The sequence below is a fragment of the Patella vulgata genome, chromosome 7, assembly GCF_932274485.2.
Source record: "Patella vulgata chromosome 7, xgPatVulg1.2, whole genome shotgun sequence".
Classification (NCBI taxonomy): domain Eukaryota; kingdom Metazoa; phylum Mollusca; class Gastropoda; family Patellidae; genus Patella; species Patella vulgata.
This window is the reverse complement of record NC_065885.2, coordinates 3,833,044-3,847,851: the sequence shown is the minus strand read 5'-3', so window position 1 is coordinate 3,847,851 and position 14,808 is coordinate 3,833,044. Positions and strand designations below refer to the sequence as shown.

Below are 14,808 nucleotides of genomic sequence, written 5' to 3'. Positions count from 1 at the left end.
AACAACTATACATTGTACCTTGCCAGGCCCTTGATCCTGCACCATTGATCACCTATTTACAGGGGGTGTAACTCTGTCTGTAATATAATAGGAGGCGCTTAATCATCTATTTAACAACAAAGTGGCAATGGAAAAGAGATACTAGATGATCGTGACAAAACTCGGTACTTTTATTTTATTCAATCAGTATCAAATAATGTATCGTTACGCGTGAAAAAAATGATCAAGTTAGTCGTTTAATAAAACAAAAGATTAATTAACAGATAATCCCGGGTTGATTGTTATTTTTACATTTCTTGTTACCTGATCAGTGAGGGTCCAGTTAATTAACTACTACTCACGGGATTAGCGGGGGTGTTACCAAGAACGACAAGATGGTATCATTCAACAATGGCCATTGAATGGGCGATGTTTTGTTGCATTTACATGTATTAGTAAAATAGTGACCGCTGGCCACGTTAGAGGAGTGACCGTTGAATAAAGAGATGAAACAATAGAATTTTTACCGAGGGGGGGGGGGAATTTATCGTGACCGCTTACGAGGAGATTTCGCTGAATAGGAGTGGCTGCTCATACAGATTCTACTGTAATTACTGTTACTGATTTTTTGGTATTTTGGTATTTTTCTGATTTTTTTAGTATTCAGTGTTTTTCTGATTTTTGGGGTAATTAGTATCAGAAAATATATTTCGGTATTTCTCAGGGGTTTTTTTTCTGTAGTTTTCAGTACTTTTTTAGAATTTTTCAGTATATAGTCCAGTCACTATTACCAAGATGGGAAATTTATGCATTTATATTCTTCACCTTTTTTCGAATTTGTATTAAAGAATATGAGTCTATGCATTGTTATAACCTGCCAAAGATATAGGATATAAAAACTGTCACATCAATGTTAACATAATGTCAGGAAGTTTCAAGATTATTAGAATTCTGTGCATGTTGAAAAAAAAATATAAAAAAACATGTAATGTTGTGTGAAAATTCTCACGGTATATACGATACAAGAGTTAATTTCAGCTTCAAGCATTCTTGCAAATTGCGTATTGATTATGTAAAGACAGCAAACTTTATTGACGCCCAACGCACAATCTGAATAGCTGTCACATCAAGTCAACACATACTGTACCTTCAACTAGTCTTCGTAGAGTTTTATACAGGGTATTGTTAAATTTGCTTAAACGCAATTAAAGAATGATATATTCGCGGGATCAATATTTATTGTTTAGAATTCGTCGAGATGATGTCTAATGACAAACGAGAACATGGCAATTACAAGAGAGAAGAGAAATGGGGTTTAACATCCACTCAACACAAACTAGGTCAATTCAGAAAAACTGTTTAATAACACCATAAATCATTTAATTTGTACTTGTGTCCAATTTAAAGCTGACAGATTAATTTTGATAATGAGTGTCCAATTTATAAGTGTTTAATTTCTCAATCACTGTGACAAAATAAACAACCCAACTGAATATTGATGTATAATGATTAAATTTTGAACAGTGGTCAGGAAATTGAATACTTGTAAATTGGACACTCATTATCAAAATTAATCAGTCAGCTTTAAACTGGACTCAAGTACAAATTAGATGATTTTTGGTGATTTTAAATGATTTTTAAACAAAGATTTGATATTAAACGAATGTGAAAGAAATTAGTGCTAGATACACAAGATTAAATGATACGTGGGTTACAGTGTTTATTACGATGTATGTAATTTTAATTGCTTGAAACTATAATAATGTGAAATATCAGCTCAAAATGGTTGAAAACTGTGTTTAGAACATAAATATAGTACCAATGGATTGGGACAAAAGTTACGAAAATTACTGATGCCTACCCTCTCTAATACATTGTAATTGACAGTTGAAGTCGTACAATTGATATGGAAAAAAAGAAAGGAAGAAAAAAGGAAGATAAAAATAATGTTGTGGTAGGAAATACCATTCACTTGTATATGTATGGGTCTTCAGCCTTGGGAGGAAATGAAATGGGGTTTAACGTCCTACTGTTCTGCTCCTAAACTGGGCTAATGAAGACGGGCATACGCCATACAGTGTGCTGTGAGGGAAATTTTGCCCAGGCAGCGGCACTACGGCCTCCTCTTATATCGAATTCCAACTGCCCAGGGATCTTTTACGTGCACGCCAATGTGTACACGGGACCTCGGATTTTCATCCCATCCGAACGACTAGACAGCTGTTCTTGTCAGGCCCTCCATCCTGCATCACTGATAAGGGGGAAACCAAGCCGGAAAATCTGGATGAACTTTCTCGGCCAATGCAGGGATCGAACACCCGACCTCCAGGCTAGCGAGCAAGCGTCTTACCCACTTAGCCACGTGGTCCCCCCGTGGGAGGAAATCAGAACCTTTAAAATATAACCAGACTTCAACAAAAAATAATTCTAGATGATTTGTTATGTAGAATGTTATTTTCTGAATAGGCTAATATATATATATATGATTACCACAGAAAATAACAACAAACAGATACACCTGTTCATAATTTTTAAAATAAAATTCACGTACCGGCTATCCTGAATAAATGACTAGTCTATAGAGATAGGTAAATATCTAACTTTATTATAACAAGCTCTCAGAGGAGTGAAAAGTACTTTAAAAATGTTAAAATATTATCTAAAGATACATTATGGGAGATAAGATAAAGAGTTGACAGTTCTCACTATGATAGTTAAATACTAGATAACATAAATAGAAGATGCTGAAAATCTTATTCAAATTGCTTTAATTTGAACCGAGATATTAGCTTTTGAATTTTAGGCTAGCCTCAATCATCATTACTAATGTCAGTACGATAAAAAACAAAGTCTTGATTATACATTTTTACATTAAATTATCAATCACAAAATGTATTCAAATCCAGTATCGCAGACTAACGATGGCACCAAGAGTTGAATATGGTCTCGATGAGTTAATTAATGTCTAATTAATAATTTAGATAACATTTCAGGCCTAAAGAAAGACCTGTAATAGGCAGATTTAGCTCTTGCATAATGTATGTTTAACCACTGTTAAAAAAAAGCTTGTGTCGACATGCCTTTAATCGTTTTACCGTGGAACAATGTAATGCAGCTTTACAGTTGTGGTAATCTTTTTGGATTATAATATCTATATATATATATATACTCTTCAAAAAAAGTAGGGGATATTCAGAAACAATACAAAACTGCGGAAATGCACTGCTGTTTTTATTAGAGGTAACCAGTGTATGTTAATAACAGGCCAATTGCCTACACATGAACATAAACAGTTCATATGGGCGGCTTATCTCACACTCGCAAAGAGATACACTGTCAAAAGTGAAAATGGACGTTTTTGATTTTTGTCTTAATAATGAGTAATTGCTCCATCAATCCTCAGATATTCAGCAATTCATCGTGGCATGCTCCTAATCAACCATCCAATCGCAATTTGGGGCAATCTGACCCACTTCTCTTGCAGTGCCACAGTCAATTTTTGCAGTGTTGTCGGCTGACGCTGACGAACACGTCTCCCGATCAAATTAAACGTAACACTAAAGTAAAGATGCGCTTAACAGTAAATCTTATGCAAGAACCGATAGGAAAGCAAACATGGATAGGATAAACCAGCACGCGGCAGTTTTCATCAACCCTTCCTTGAAGTGTCAAATTTGTCAATGAACCCCTCCCACGTATATGGCGCTATTGTGTGTCGCACGTGCAGCTCAGTGGTTCTGTTAGGGAGAAAAGTTCTTCATCTGTGAACATACTCTCAAAGCATGTCAAGTGTCCATGACTATTTATCATATCGCAACCTGCATAGGTATTTGCATTTCAATATTCCTTACTTTTTTTGAAGAGTATATATTTATATAGATGTGTAATCATGTTTTATATCTGCTTAAAGATTAGTACCAGTAATGGAAGAAAAATCAATTTATTTCTGTCAAGTACAAATATAGACAATTTATATTTACACGCTATCTAAACACATCCACAGCAGAAATTGACATTTTAAACAGTTCTGCTATAGGTAGAACAATAGATCTACATGTACAATGTATATGTCACCTGTGACAGCAGAATGGGTCTCAAGTTGCAGGTCGAAATAGGCTAATAATATCAAAAAAAATTTAGTTTGCTTTAATTTAAAGTTTTACCTTTCATAATATCTTCAGGCTCATTTTGCTTTCACAGAAATGAAATGAAATGGGGTGTAACATCCTACTGTTCTGCTCGGACTGGGCTAATGAAGACGAGCATACACCATAAAGTGTGCTATGAGGGAAATTTTGTCCGTGCAGCCACGCTACTAATTACTCTTATATATCGAATTCCAACTGCCAAGGGATCTTTTATGTGCACGCGAATGTGTACATTGGACCTCGGTTTTTCATCCCATCCATATGACTAGACTGCTGTCCTTGTCAGGCCCTCCGTCCTGCACCACTGACAAGGAGAAACCATGCCGAAAAATCCAGATGATCTTTCTCAGGCAATGCAGGGATCAAACACGCAACCTCCAGACTAGCGAGCCAGCATCTTACCCACTTAGCCACCGTGGCTCCCAAATACTTTGGTCATTTTGAAACTGAAATCTATGGTAACAACATGTGCAATATGTACGCAGGTCAAACTTAGTTTTTATATCCCATCTGAACAACTAGTCACACAGAATAACCTGATTAAAACACAGATCCTATTTTGTTTCGTTTTTAACAGTTCAAAATTTTGTTTTACTTGTCTTTGGAAGAGTTGTTATATAACCTGAATTCTTGTTGTGTGTGATGTGCGGAACTGGGTATCCAACTTGAAACATTAACGCTAATTTGTTAATCAAATGTCTGATGTCATAGGGTCAAAAGCTGCTCGTATGACCCCTGACGCGACCTCCCTCTACAACTGGTCCGATCTTCGTGTAGTAGAGGCCATCAAAAGTATAAAAAAACAAAATATAGATCAGAGCCCCGTTTCTCGAAATCTTAACTAAAGATCCAAATCTTAGTAGATACTTCAATTTTGATTGGCTAATAAGCACTAAAATCAATCTAATATTATCCAATCAAATTACTAAAATTTGGATTTTATCTTAGTTCAAATTTCGTGAAACAGGCCCCCTGTATTTTAATCCGAATGACAAATCGTAAATGTTTCTCTCAGCTTACGCTACGATTTAAGCAACGAACAATCTAACTGAGGGACTAGTGTCCTTACCACTTGACAACCTGAGATATTTCTGAAGTTCAAGGGCAATAACTTAGAGAATATCTGAAATATCATGTAGAATACAAATTCATCTTAGGTCACATGGAAATCAGAATATATACAGGGCATTAATTAAAATTAGAAATCATATCAGGTTCAACATTCTACTTTTCTGCACAGATTGGGCTATCAAGATCAATCTGATATTTCGTTTCGTATTTTTTTATACTTTCGATAGCCTACACTACATGAAGATCTGACAAGTTGTACTCGAAGGTCGTGTCAGGGATCATACAAGCGGCTTTTGATCCTATGACGTCAGACATTGATTAATCAATCAGTGCGGACATTTCTAGTGATTTACCCACAGTTCCATGCTTTGCATGCTAAGAAGTCACCATAACGAACCATTTCATTGGCTTATACCTCACGCTATCCAGAACGCTGGTAGCTTAATATAACAACTCTTCCAGATCCTAGTGTAGTAAAGACAAGTAAAACAAAATTTTGAACTATAAAAAAAGAAATGAAATAGGATCTGTGTTTTAATCAGATTGGCTATCAAGATGTGCATGTATAATTAGAAATCTACTTCTGCGACTTAAGATTCATTTTGTTATCACCGGTCACATATGTCATGCAGTGTTTTATGAGGGAAACTGGTGAATTATAAGAAATATATAAATGTTAATATATAAATATTTACCTGTTTCAGTTGAATCCCAAACATTCTGTGACCAGCTATGGTAAACTGTTAAATTAAAATTACAAATTTATATTAACAAAAGACAAATTACAAAAAATGAAATAGGGTTTAACATCCTACTGTTCTACTCTGACTGGGCTATTGAAAACAGGCATATGCCATACAGTGCGCTATGAGGGAAATTTTGCCTTATCGAATTCCAACTGCCAAGGGATCTTTAACGGACACGCCAATGTATACACACAACCTGGGTTTTTTTTTGTCCCATACAAACAACTAGACAGCTAGACAAAATCCTGATGGACTTTCTCAACCAATGCAGGAATTGAACACCTGACCTCCAGGCTAGCGAGCCAGCGTCATTGTGTTTATAGTTCAAACAATTACTCTCCTCAGATCACCGGAAATCACAGAACTAGTATACTAAATCAGAGATATTTGACATACTTCTTGTTTCCGTTGTTTTAAACAGTACAGGTGCTAATAGGCGTAATTGATATACCACGATTGTCAGAGAACTCTACACCATGTTTTGAAAATATAATATAGTTACTACCTTAACAATGTAATTAACCCGTCAATGCATAATAGGCCAAACATAAAAATATTCTCGTTCTCAGACAAATATTAAAAACTTAAAAGAATTCTAATATTATATTAATTATATTATTATTAGACCTATACAAAACTTGCCATACTTTTAAATAGAAATAACTACCGGTACAATACCCGATAAATATTTTCGTGGGAATATTCATCTTTTAATTTGAGGTGACCTTACTCAAAAAAGAGAGAGAGAGAGATGGGGTTTAACCTCAACTCAACATAAACTAGATCATTTCGGGACTCACATATAGTTCAATTTTATTTCAATAATTCCTTTGTGCAGTGGGAGGAGACTGGAGGACCCGTTCGACAGGCGACACTACTCCTTGTCACCTACAACCAGGGAATCGAAACCACGCCAGATGACTCAATGCCAAACGTAGCATTGACTATCTATATTCCAGTTGAAACTCTTTAAAATGTCCGTGGAGTTCTAATCTACTTAAAGTTACAATTTCATATTTTCTAAGAAAGTCAAAACGTAATTATTTCTATGTCTTTTGCTCAGTAGGTTGTCAACTCACTATTATACGATCATAGGTTATCTTTCTCACACTTAAAAATCTTCACAACAGAAATAACAACACAATTACCTCCCTTGTTTTCCTATTCCACCATGGAATAGCTATCTTCAAACGTTTGAATTTGAAGTTGAAAATGATATTTTTGCCAATTCAACTGGCAATAGTGAATTATAGTATTAATAGGATTATTCTTTAACAAGGTAGGACTGCTTATAGATACCATCTATTTTAGGGCTTTATTTTAATACATTTTAAAAATATAACTTAAAAATATGAAATTGTAACTTTAAAATCGGAGCCATCTGATGCCCAGAGAGTTTGCTTCTCATTTAAATAAATGTTTAAATAAAAATTTATATAGGCTAACATTTGAGGTAAAAAATCTACAAGACAAATTTAGCTCTTACATAATGTCTCTTTAACATCACCAGAAGAACATCATCATGTCCCTTTAAATGTCATTGTTTCACTAATCACAAAGGAAATTGTTACAGAAATCAATAAATTTATCTTTCCGGTCAACATTAACATTTTATATTACCATTTACTTTATACACTTATATATATATATATATATATATATACACAGGGCTTTTAGTATTTAGGCCACATCAGTTTAATTTTCTGTGTGTTGATAAACAAATAGCAACTTAAAGGAGCTAAATTGCTAACATTTGGGACCTAGAAATTGACAAAAGTGGGTCGCAACGCATATAATACTGTAGTATGAATGTATATAAACTGATTTACATTCAATGGTTTCCGTTTTTACTCCAATTTCAAATCAATTATGTTCGGCGAAATAAGCCAGCAGTCTCAAGCGAGTGCAAATTTCTAGCGTCTGGTTATTCCAGTCTATATACGCCGTTTGATTTGGTGCAATGTGTCTAGCCTCGTCCCTCGAGTCTCTTGATACAACTGGGGCTGAAGCGCATTATGGTACACGAATGGTAAAATGTTTATTTTGTCTTAAATATTGGATATCAAAAGCCCATCTTTTTCCGGTAAGATCACAACATGAATGTTGATTTAATTTGACAAATAAATCGTGTTTTCAATGTTGAAGATTTTGGATGATATTAAGTTAGAGACTTAGCTACTTTAAACATGCCTTATACTGATCTCCAAGAAAATCATCCGAAAATCTTCACACAGAATCTTATAATTGCATATTCTAAAAATAAAAATCTGAACGACATCCTAGTGCACAGTAAATTAGACTAAATAACACCAGTCGTCAACCTAACCCTAAGCAAAGAATTTATCAAGCCCTTAACCCTTAGTTAATAAAATCAACTAGTTATAAGAATCCCTAGCCCTAACCACGGGATAGTGAAAAAAACCTCATTTTTAGAAAATCCAATCCTTATTAAAAAAAACACTAATGTGGCTCTCACCCGAGAGCCTCAAATTTATTCCATTTTTTTCTTCTGAAACCAGAATACCACAAGCAGCACCAAAGGAAGACCATCAGCGCCCCCAACACAAAAAACAGCAAAACCAACTTTGTATATTAATCTAATGTATTTTATGTATTTTTTAATAAAACTAGGAAATATCACGAACCAAATTTACATCATCCTTGGTCAGTGCTTATGTGGAGACTTGACCTCTCCCTCAAATTCTTAAACCTAACCTACAATCTCGCCAACAATCATGTGCTCTAACCTTATTTACATCTCAAAATTGAGCTGGCCTTAACAAATAGATTTAGCCCATGCATTATGCAAGAGGTAAATCTGCCTATTGCAGGTCTTTCTTTAGGCCTGAAATGTTATATAAATTATTAATTAGATATTAATTAACTTATCCAGACCATAATCAACTCTCGATGCCATCTTGTGTCCGATTTTCTTTTGATTTGAATCCGATCTGCTGTTCAACATCTGTTGATGATTAAACGCAAAAATGGATAATCGAGACTTTGTTAATTATCGTGACAGTGGTAACGATGACAATCGAGGCTACAGAGATTTTAAAATAAGGTTTTCTTGGCTTAGAGTGAAGCAATATGACTGAAATTTTCAGCAAAATCCATTTACATCATCTAGTTTTTATCTATTATAGTGAGAACTTCTAGCTCTTTATCTAATCTTCCATAATGTATCTTTAAATCACACAAAAGTTATTTTGTTTAAAATTTCAAAACTTTAAATTTTGGAACTAAAAGCCTTTGAACCAAATACTTTAGGTTTTTAAATTAGTCCTTTTGCCGAAAAAACAAGAAGGACAATTTTTACAGGTGTTCCCGAAGAAATAAGAAATACAATTTTTACAGGTGTTCCCAAAGAAATAAGAAGTACAACTTTTACAGGTGTTCCCAAAGAAATAAGAAGGACAATTTTAACAGGTGTTCCCGAAGAAATAAGAAGGACAATTTTTACAGGTGTTCCCAAAGAACTAAGGAGGACAATTTTTACAGGTGTTCCCGAAGAAATAAGGACAATTTTTACAGGTGTTCCCAAAGAAATAATAAATACAATTTTTACATATGTCCCTGAAGAATTAAGAAATAAAATTGAAGAGCCCAGGGGAAGAATGATTTAAGTCACTTTTTCAACGAACCCCAGTTAATGGCTCCATCTGGTACCAAATTGTATAAGCTTTCCGTGGAACAATCAATTTCAGGTAAAAACAATCGAAGTCACATCAAACCAAGGTCCTTCTGAAATGGCCTCCCGGACAAATACAAGTCCATCGTACCCTTTATTTAAAGGCTCAATACCACTCTTGTTGTAACTGAATAATATGTCCCAATCTTTATTCTGGTCAACAAATTGTACTATTTTACAATATTCCAATTAATTGATGATACAAATTTCATCTTAACACACCTAATTTAAAAAATTGGAAAAATTCAACTAAATGATTTAAAAAGCCTGACGTAAAGCTTTTCAAATGTGACTTGGATTTAAAAATATTTTTGAAACCTCTGGACAAGTAAAAATTGGATTTAATGGATAATTTACACAACAGGTAGGACACTAACACATCTAGGCTATTATTTATTTCTGGAGCTGTCAAGCCAGCAAGAGTGTCATTGTCCCTTTAACCTTAATTTGCCTGAAAAGTTAAAGTCAGTTGTACTGGTAATTATGGTCTGTGTTAAACATCATTTTGAAGTTGTAATTAAACCCACTTGTTGTTCTGTTCGTGTCAAGCATTCTTGTCGAAAAGTCTGTTTTGGGTTTTATGCAAAGAGACAAAAATGTGACGTAGATCGTTCTTCCCTAGGGTCCTGTTTCTCGAAATCTTAACTAAAGATAAAATCCAAATTTCAGTAGATACTTCAATTTTGATTGGCTAAGAACTAAAATCAATCTAATATTATCCAATCAAATTACTAAAATTTGGACTTTATCTTAGTTAAAATTTCGTGAAACAGGCCCCTGGACTCTTCAATTTTTACATGTGTTCCCGAAAAACAGAAAATAAAACTGGTGTGACCTAATGGTACATTACACAGTCAATAGTGGAAATAACAATATCAGCCAATGAATACATTAGAATAAAATTAACATAAAGTTAACATAGAATCAGTCAAAATAGATAATCGTTTAAATGCTAATACCAATACGAACAAATTTGGACTGCAATATTTTATAATATATGAGTCAAAATGAGCTTCATGTAAAAGCTGTTAATTATACTTCAGTTCTACATTGACAAGACTAATGAAGACTGGCATACGCCATACAGTGTGCTATCGAGGAAACTGCCTGGACAGCCGCGCTGCGGCCTACTTTTATTTTGTATTCTGTCATGAGTTCTTTTACGTAAATTCCAATGTGTATATGGGAACTCAGTTTTCCGTCCCGTCCGAACATCTAGATACTGTTCTTGACAGCCCCTCCATCCTGCACCAGGGAGAACTATGCTGGTAAATTCTGAAGATTACCAGTGTGTTTCTCACCTTACTGATACAGAATCGGTTTTATTTGCGAACGTAACCGTAGTATAAAATTTAGTCACAGCTTATAAATGTCATTTTTGAAAGAGTTTTTCCACATATGACCTTTCTTAGCATTACCCCAATTTTCTTCGAGTGATTTTAAAAACAAAAAATATAAATGTAATGATTAAATTCTTTGAAAGTCTAATTTCATAAAGTGTTTATATTGACTAGCCAGTCAATTTGAATACCAGTTAGTCAAATCTGACAATAGATATGACTGTAACTAGTGCCCACCCTTGTGGGTTTCCTACGCGTCCTCCGGTTTCTTCTCACTGCTATTGAATGGAATTGAACCATATGTTAGTACCAAAATGACCTAGTTTGTGTCGAGTGGATGTTAAACCCCATTTTTCTCTCTTTCTCTGTAACAATTGCCCTGTTTTAAAGATACCTTATACAGGATCTAAATTTGCCTATTGCATGTCTTTCTTTACGCCTTTTATTCAATTCGATTAAAGACAGACCCATCAAAACAATCTAACCAAGAATTGAATACAGGTTGTGATGGTTTTTTAACCATGTGACATTTATGTCGTCTGCAGCTAGAGGCAGCCTAAGTTGTCAAATTTTCCAATCAGCATACATGTATCTTTTTAAATTCTGAATGATTTTTTTTTTTTTTTTGTGGTATTGCTTTTAGAGATGCACCTTTTACAATATTTTAGTTTGGAGGGGCTTTCCTCAATTTTTGAAATGACGTTCAGAGATTTTACAATATTCAAAATATTAAAATCAGTATTTGATGTGATCACTAACAGCAGTCCACCATAACCTGGTGTTTTCTATACAGGGTTTCAGATAGAAATCGCACATGGACATGTGACTGAAGATATTAACCATATTTGGTAATAACTGCTAGGCAAGTCAATGAGATCAGGGCATCGAGACTTTAAGAGACTATTATGACTTCGAAGCCACGAATGAGATAATTAGGTAGCACAGTATGTTTCCTCTCTTTTCATCTACCCTTGTTTGCTAAAGACAGAGAGAGGGAAAGGGGGAGAGGGAGAGGGAATTAAGTCCACTCAACACACACTAGGTCAATTTGGGACTAACATGTGGTAATTTATATTTCAATAATTCGCTTGCGTGTAGGAGTCTTTAGCATCGGGAGGAAACCGGAGGATGCAGAGAAAACCCACAAGGTTTGGCAAGCGACCCAACTCCATGTCACATATGTTTGCCTTGAGTTGAAACCATACCACTTGACTCAATGACAGATCAAACACCCCTCTTTCATTCCCATTCTGATTAAAATACAAATCCTATTTCTTTTCGTTTTTTTTATAGTTCAAAATTTCGTTTTACTTGCTTTTGCTACACTAGGATCCGGAACAGTTGTTATCATTGACGTGTTCTGGATGATGAGAGGGGATTAGCCAATGAAACGATCGGTTACGGAGAGTTCTTGGCCCTTTGATCTACAGATCTGTGGGTAAACCACTAGAAACGTCAACGGTGATTGATTAATCAATGTCTGACGTCATAGGGTCAAAAGTCGCTCGTTTGGTCCCTGACGTGTACTACCACTATAACTTGTCAGATCTTCATGTAGTGGGGGCCATTGAAAGTATAAAAAAACGATACAATATAGATCTGTATTTTAATCAGATTGGTTCATTCCTTTATGATGGGGACAGCTTATTGTTGGATGTTGCTTATAAATTGTATTTTTGATCCGCCTCTTTTCAATGTGAATGAAGCCAAGGAAGCAGATTAAATGTTAAATGACAATATTGGTGTCAGCCATTATCACATATGTGCTAGAACTGGTAAAACATGTTACATAATTTTAACACAGAGATCATTGCTACGATAGATGCTTTATGAAACTTTTAAGAAAGGGAAGTGACGAACGCAAAAGGAAAACACGAGTTATCCTTCTGTATAACTGACTGAAGTAACGAGCGATAACAGATACACTGACGGATTTCTGCTCACTGAAGACCAAAAGTTGTTATATGAGACTGTGAGAGGAAATTTGACAATTCAAAAGAATAATTGAATGTCACTAGATAAGAGAAAATGAGAAACATAGAAATAGTCCCTACATTTGTTGTTCTTATTCATTCTATACTTAATAAAAACATGGTAATGCTCGAACTTTTTCTATTTTTTTTTCTATTTTTTTGTTTGTTTTTATTACAGTATCATCGTAGAAACTGAAAAATTTGATTTTAAATCATTTGAAGTTTAAGCGGCTTTGAAGTGGAATGCCCTGCCGTTAGCTTTAAAATCTGTTCCAACATTTTCAATATTTAAATTTAAATTAAAGATCACTCCTGAGTCCTGTTTTCTAAATATTAAAAAAAAACAAACAAACAAAAATTTGAACATAACCAAGAATTAACTTTGTGTGTGCTTTGAGTAGTCTTTATTGTTTATAGTTTAGGTTTAGTGCTGGCCAGTATATAACTTACAAGAATTCTAATACTATACTATTATTAGACCTATACAAAACTTGCCACACTTTTAATAGAAATAACTACCGGTACAATACCCGATAAATATTTTCGTGGGAATATTTATCTTTTACTTTGATGTGACCTTACTCAATAAAGTATTAGATTGTACATATAATTTGAAACAAATCTGTCAATTGTCTCCGACCCTATATTATTTATAGGCCCTATTATAGCCTACATTTAAATATCTCTTAATTTATGACTGAGTTGTACAGTGGGCAAGTCTACAGGGTTAATCTGAAAATGATCATGCTATTAGGCTACTCAAAATTAATTATTTTCATTTTCTCAATGCAATTGATAATGTCATTTAATCAAATACAAACAAAAAAATATTATTGTATTTATAATATGCAATCAATTTTGTTACCATATTCTCTAAGAATCTTTAATTAAGTCAGTGATTAATTTGTCATAAACAAACAATCAACTTTCATAGGCTTGAATAATATTAGTTGGTTATTTTGTATTTAATAAAAAGACATGCATTCATAGAATTTTTAATTTTAAAGGAATGATGTGTAAGGCCTAATCATTTATTTAATAAGTCTAAGTCCAACTTTTTTAATCAATACCAATGTTTAATTATTATTATAATAATATATGCAATTGTTTAATTACTTTTTTTTAATCAAGATCTAAATAATTCACCGTTTGCGTTTTTTCTCAATCTATTCAGTAGTCATTATTTACACTCAAATCGTTCTATTCGTCTACTTTGAAGCTCGGGTTTCTGCCAGGTACAGAAGTTGGTTGCCAATAATGGCACTACACTGGCAACCGATAAAATTACAATTTCCTTGCAGAAAATCGATAAAAAGAAGGCAATTATAACGCGAGAGTAATTGTCATTACTTACCATCTGATAAACGGTTGATGAACTTTTCTTAAATAGGATCTTACACGGAAAATTTCAAAAACAAGGCATCGTTTTTCACTAATGTGTTGGTGCCACTTCGCCTGCAAGATGACTTGTTTTGGTCGCCATTTTACCTCTAGTCTCGATTGTAGTCTTGTTGTACAGGTCTGAAAGTCAAAGAAGGTGCGCTTCATTCACAAGGTGTTAACTCTGACGTCTGTTAGCTAATTAGATGCATTATTTGACATTTTCATCGCAATCGGTCTTCTATCGTAAATTATAGATTAGATGAGGGAAAACACTGTGATGTCTCTTTTTAGTCGGCATCTTTTTGTAACCGTCTTTAATCGTTTGTAGCTCACTTTATCGAAAGAAAGAAAGCATGAAACGTCTGCGGCTCTTACTCTTAGTCTCATGACAGACTGTTTCTGTATTTCCACTATATTCTGGCGGGTGCGTGCTTACTCTCTTACGGTTACCATATATTCGCACGTTTCCCTGACAGA

General features: G+C 34.3%; 1 protein-coding gene across 1 annotated transcript in view; it reads right to left on the bottom strand.

The window, feature by feature from the left end:
• Positions 1 to 14,497, bottom strand: part of LOC126827119 (endothelin-converting enzyme homolog) — a 38,326-nt gene extending 23,829 nt beyond the window's left edge. The window contains exons 1-2 of the mRNA XM_050556322.2: positions 14,303 to 14,497; positions 5,894 to 5,938 (exon numbers count right to left, since the gene is read on the bottom strand). Of these exons, the coding sequence (XP_050412279.1) occupies positions 5,894 to 5,938; positions 14,303 to 14,305 (48 nt within the window). The 5' untranslated portion in view covers positions 14,306 to 14,497. The remainder of the gene's footprint in view (positions 1 to 5,893; positions 5,939 to 14,302) is intronic.
• Between the last annotated feature and the right edge of the window lie 311 nt (positions 14,498 to 14,808).